The following is a 6,000-nucleotide window of genomic DNA, read 5'->3' as shown; positions in this document are numbered from 1 at the left end:
AGGCTCTTCCTCCTAGTGCCACTGGGAGTGTTGGCGTGTGAGGGATCTGTAGCTTTTTGTATTGCTCGATCCCTGGGCACTGCGAGCTGAAGAAGCGGAGCTCGCAGGCCAGTCATCATGTCGCGTTACGGGCGGTACGGAGGAGGTAAGAGGCTGTGGCCCATCAAAGGACATCAGTGTGGGTGTAGCAAGTGTAGCGAGGCTGTGGGGTAGGCGCGTCGGTTGGGAGACGGTTATTCCGCGTGCGTAATGGCGGCTTCGGCGCACACCGTACGAAGCCGGAGGCAGCGGAGGCGGGATATTGAAAGAAACGGGGGATGGCGGGTGTGGGTCTGTGTCGACTTCCATGTTAATTCTTGGGCATCTTCGTCTCGCACGCCAGCCCAAGCGAGGCCCACGGTCACTGTTATCTCGTTGCCCTTCTTCGAGCCGCCCTGCCGCCCCCCACACCCCCCCGCCCTCGGCTGCCATTTTGCGCACATTGAGGAGCATGGTGGCGCATTTCCTTGGCGCTTTCCCGCCACTTTAGCGGACAGATAGGATCGCAGCCATAAAATCAAAGGTGAATTTGAGCCTGAACAAAACCGGCCGCCTCGAGCTGTGCGCTCTCATCCTACAGTCGGTCGAACTGCGGAGTGGGTATGGAGACGTAATCTTTTTGTCTGGAGGCTGGTTTCTTTTCTCTTTTAGCGCTTCGGAGCGCGGTTTATGGACTAGGGCGGGGAGCTGCAGTCTCAGGCGAGCCTGTGCCTGGGGCGGCTGCCGCGGAGGACGAGAGCCGGTGCAGCCCTGCTCTGCCGGCCGACCCTGGTGGGGCCTGCTCGCCGCCGCCGCTGCGGGTCCGCGCGCTTCCAGCGTGCGCGGGGCTGCCGGGACTCGGGGGCGGGGCCGCCGGGACTCGGGGGCGGGGCCGGGGCGGAGCCCGCCTCGCGCCGGGGAATGTGACCTGAGTTCATCCCTACCTGAGTCGCGGAGGTTTTATTCCCACCTTATTGGAAGGTTAAGAGTTATGTCCTGTGCCTGACTCTTGAGAAGCTTACCCACCTCGCTGGTTTTGAGACCAATACAACCCTCGGTAGAGAACTAAACATGCTTGCACAGAGGTCGGCCTGTTCTAAGGCAAAGAATTCATTCAAACTTAGGTTCAATGTTGCATAACATGTATTCTTCTATTTGCGTTTTTAAACAGAAACCAAGGTGTATGTTGGTAACCTGGGAACTGGTGCTGGCAAAGGAGAGTTAGAAAGGGCTTTCAGTTATTATGGTCCTTTAAGAACTGTGTGGATTGCAAGAAATCCTCCGGGATTTGCCTTTGTGGAATTTGAAGACCCTAGAGATGCAGAAGATGCAGTACGAGGCCTGGATGGCAAGTAAGTAAGATGCCGATTATGAACCTTAGGTTTATTAGAATAGTCCAGCAGGTTGAGTAATGAGCTAGGTGCTAAGCTTGGATTCTGTGGTATAGAGGACATGGTGAATAGCTAATTTTATATATTTAAGAAAGTGAGCAAAGTTGGAGTTAGGAGGACTTAACAAAGATAGCTGAAGCTTATGAAAGGAAAGAATGGTTGGCAAATTGTAAATTTAGACATCACAGGAGTTTTTTAGCACTAGAATTTGTTGATTCTCTTTTATAGGGTGATTTGTGGTTCCCGAGTGAGGGTTGAACTATCAACAGGCATGCCTCGGAGATCTCGTTTTGATAGACCACCTGCTCGACGTCCCTTTGATCCCAATGATAGATGCTATGAGTGTGGTGAAAAGGGACATTATGCTTATGATTGTCATCGCTATAGCCGCCGAAGAAGAAGCAGGTATTTATTTTAAAGGAATGGTTGGTATACTAGTTAATCAAGTAATTTTTTTATTAGCAAGGCAGAAATTAGTATTTTTATGTAATTGTAAATGTTAATTGTACAGGTGTATTTTACAATTTTTGTTTAATTAAATGTTAATATATTAATAATCAACCTGGTCAAAACCTTTCAGGTTTCTTCGTTTGAGTCAGTCGCCTTGATTCAGAATGTCACGAGCCTTATGATATGCTGAGGCGCCTTGCAAATCCGACAATTAAGATCCTCCTAGACCTTGAGGTGATCAGCATAAGAGGCCAGATCCCCTCGAGTCATCTACACCTAGCTTCACCTTATTTAAAAGGCAGAAAATTTGAGTCGGTGATCGCCGTAACAGTAAATTTGGCTTACAATTGGGGCCCCCTCCGGTTTAGAAAGAGGAACACCAGATTGACCACATTCCCAACTAGAAAAATCTTCTTGCGTCAATCAAGCCTCACCTGGCTCATTTGGCTGTCAGTTTGATCGTCGTTAGATTGAAGAAAACATCTAGATGCAGCGATCGGCTATAGATACTTCTAGATCGTCTAGATCTACTAGACCATGGGCCAAAGAGGGTCGACCTGCAAACTTGCAAGGTTTATTTTAAATACACATTACAGTGTTTTCTCTTTTGTAATTCTAAGATGTAATTCAGCTGTTAACGAATCTTTTTTTAGGTAGTTAAAATTAAAAAAAAAAAAAACTCGGCAACTAATAGGCCCAGAGTTTATTTCCATATGAGACTCTAAATTTTTAAATAGTTTTGAGATTTGATTTCAGCAGAGGTATACAAACTATAAAATGAGTTGCCATCTCACAGTTTGTCTGTTTCTAACTTGAAAAATAGGTCACGGTCTAGATCACATTCGAGATCCAGAGGTAGGCGATATTCTCGCTCACGGAGCAGGAGCAGGGGAAGGAGGTGAGGAATCTTTAATTCACATTTTAACAAGCAATAAAAAACTAACTGGAGATGGACCTAAACCTCTTTGGTTAATTTTTAGATCAAGATCAGCATCTCCTCAACGATCAAGATCTGTGTCTCTTCGTAGATCACGATCGGCCTCACTCAGACGATCTAGGTCTGGTTCTATAAAAGGATCAAGGTATTTCCAGTATATAACATTTCCCTTTGCCCCATTTGTATTTGGATTGTCTTGTCTGTATGACATTAGCAGTGTCTCAAGGACACAATCTGGGTTGATGGGGTGAATTTGAGACCTTGGGACATTGTTTAGGGAAGTAGTAGTATGTATCTGGGTGGATGTGGCCTATTAGCCAGATGCTTGGTTTAGACATTGAAATTTAAGAAGTTAAAGATCAAACTAAAAACTTAGACTTTTTTTACTCTCTTTTTTAGAATGCCTGTAAAGGTGGTAAAAATGAATCAAGTCTAAAATAAGTTGATGAGTACTAGGGAATGCCATTGGAACATACCATAGGTTTATAAGTCTTTAAATGCAGAGTCTAAAACTTGTCTGCAAAAGCTCTGGACCCCCTCTCTAGATAAATTAATTTTAACTTGATTGCAAGACCCAAGGTGTGTACGTCAGCCTGTTTTGGCTCATGCAGTTAGATACATTGAGGGTCTTGAACCGTGAGAGCTTAGTGCCTTACATGTTGTGTTGTGATTTTCTTTTCATTGGGCTTAACCACCTGAATAATTGAAATCTCAGTTCAGGGGTCTATGTGATATTGATTTGATTCTTTTAAGAAAATCAAATCATAGTAGTCTTAAATGAAAACCACCAATTTTCTCTTGGACACTGTACACTTTAAGAAGATAGAACTCATTGTGTATGATAGAAGTAAATAATTGAAATGGTGATACCTTATTGTCTATCAGAGCTAGTTGAAAATGGGATAATGTATCCCAACTTTTAGACTGATAGGCAAGAGTTGCAACTTTCTCAGTTTCAGCCTCTGTTTCTGAGCCTACCCCATAAGGTGCTCAGGAGGTGTTTAAGGAAGTCACTAGTATGGACTAATGGGTGTAATTTTTGTTTTTAAGATCTAGGTCAAGGTCAAGATCAAGGTCCAGGTCTCTTTCACGACCACGAAGCAGGTAAGGGTATACATTTGATTGATGCTCTTGTAGTTACAGGGCATCAGTATCTAAAGAGTTCAAAAGTGTTTTCGAATTGTTGAAGTTTCAGGTGTTAATTCTAAGCCTAGGTGTTAAGTGGGAACACAGTACCTTAATAACGAAACAAACTTAGAACTTTATCTGTACATGGCCTATTCTGGCTGACTTCCTGGACAAGAGAATGTCAAGCTATAGTGAGAAAGAAGTTTGTGATTTTTGTGATTAGGAGGCACATATTAGAACTGATAGGTGCATGGAGGAGCATTCTGAAATAGTTGTGCTTAAGGCAGATTGAGCATGATGCTGCAGTTCATTTTTATGATAAACGATTGTTGGAAGATTGGCTTTAGTTAAAGCCTATAGGTTCCCCCCTGCCTTTCCTCAGTTTAATTGCAGCTTGACATTTTATGTTCAGGACAGTTTGGGGGTTCGTTTCATAATGTGACTATAATAAAGGGATTGGTTAGTACATTTTCTTAATAGAATTTCTCATGTTTTGACAGCCGATCAAAGTCCAGATCTCCATCTCCAAAAAGAAGGTAAGCTAAATTTGTTGCCAAATTTTAACTGTTAGATGTGGCTTCTGTAGAATGTTTGCTTGCTTCCTGCCTACTTGTAGGCTTTCATTTTGAGCTCTTTGGAGAATTGGTGCTATATATATTTTTAAAAATACTAGATTTTAAGTTTCTTAGAGGATTGTTTTTTCCTGCTTCATTATCATCCACATAGTGACAATAAGTAAAAAAGAAGTCCATACATGAAGAAAAATTTTTAGGTTGAAATCTTGGAGTCAAACCATTATCTAATTGGTGCTCAGTGATAAAACAAAAAACAAAACAAACCCATAGTTCTCATTAACTTTGTAGTTTTATCAAGGAGGCTATTAAGCCTAATTTTAAACAGTGACAGAGGATTTGTATATAATTCTTATATGAATTTTTAGTTCTCTGCAATGGAAACTTATGGTTCCTTTGGCCACCTTTGAATTGATTGAAACTGAGTTTTGCCCTGACAGGTTCATGAAAAGAATAAGTTTCAGTAGACACTAATGGGTTCCAAACCTAATGTTTTTCTTTTTAGTCGTTCCCCATCAGGAAGTCCACGAAGAAGTGCAAGTCCTGAAAGAGTGGACTGAAGTTCTCAAGTTCACCTTTTAGGAAAAAGTTATTTTGTTTACATTATTATAAGGGATTTGTGATGTTTGTTAAATGTAACCTAGGAAGGTTATTTCAATCACATAATCAAAATGGATCTGGATTATTACCCTGTAAATTCACAGCAGTAAGATAATATAAATTTTTGTTGAGTGTATTAACATCTTTATGGTTTGAAAATGGTGGGTTTTTATTTGGCGCATTTAAATAAAATGTTTCTAACTAGATTTTTGATCTGTGTTCAATATTAATACTTAATTGGTAAGCTTCAGTAGTCAACTTAGATATCATCCATACTCGTACAGATCTGGTCTTCAACATCATTAACTGTAGTGTACACACACTTGGAAAATTCTTTTACCCTTAGAGCTTTGGGTAAGACAACTCAAGTCCCCCTTGACAGCATGAATGCATCATTACAAGTCCCTGAATTAATCAGTTAGAGTTGGTGTTACATATTATGAGGCTAATGATCTCAATCTGTTAAGCTAAAGGAACCACTGATTTGCCTATAAATAAGCACCATAAGAACTAAACAAAGCTTATTAAAGCAAATGGTGTCAGAAGTAACAATTGGATTCAGTGCTTTAGGAACTGAATTACTTTCTGAACACTACAGTGACTGAAGTGTCTTTTTTAGGCCATTAGATGGGATGGTGTCAAATGACAACTCCCATTTTAGGAAGTTCTCTGTACTTTGTTTTCAGTGTTAGCCAATTTTATACCAGCATTTTTGCATGTTTGAGGAATTGTCTAAATTTGGGACACCTTTATGTAAACCAGCTTTGCAAAATTTTCCAGTCCAGATACTCCTATCCCTTCAAATGAATTGCCTGATTTTGAGCAGAGATCTGTTAATTCCCGTTAGATTTTCCTTCCACTTCTCAACCACCAACATACTTTTATTTTGCCAGGCTGGTGCAAA

The 6,000-nt window shown here is 41.4% G+C and overlaps 1 protein-coding gene across 1 annotated transcript; it reads left to right on the top strand.

Annotated features, from left to right (window-relative positions):
• Window positions 1–5,302, top strand: SRSF7 (serine and arginine rich splicing factor 7). The gene is made up of 8 exons (XM_037149050.2): window positions 1–145; window positions 1,190–1,370; window positions 1,638–1,814; window positions 2,683–2,757; window positions 2,840–2,941; window positions 3,847–3,900; window positions 4,425–4,460; window positions 5,002–5,302. The coding sequence occupies exons 1-8, from the start codon at window positions 118–120 to the stop codon at window positions 5,054–5,056; spliced, it is 708 nt and encodes a 235-aa protein (XP_037004945.1). The 5' UTR covers window positions 1–117; the 3' UTR covers window positions 5,057–5,302.
• The last annotated feature ends 698 nt before the right edge of the window (window positions 5,303–6,000 follow it).

The sequence above is a fragment of the Artibeus jamaicensis genome, unplaced genomic scaffold (assembly GCF_021234435.1).
Source record: "Artibeus jamaicensis isolate MK-2021 breed Jamaican fruit bat unplaced genomic scaffold, CSHL_Jam_final contig_465, whole genome shotgun sequence".
NCBI lineage: Eukaryota > Metazoa > Chordata > Mammalia > Chiroptera > Phyllostomidae > Artibeus > Artibeus jamaicensis.
This window is presented reverse-complemented; position numbering and strand designations above follow the sequence as displayed.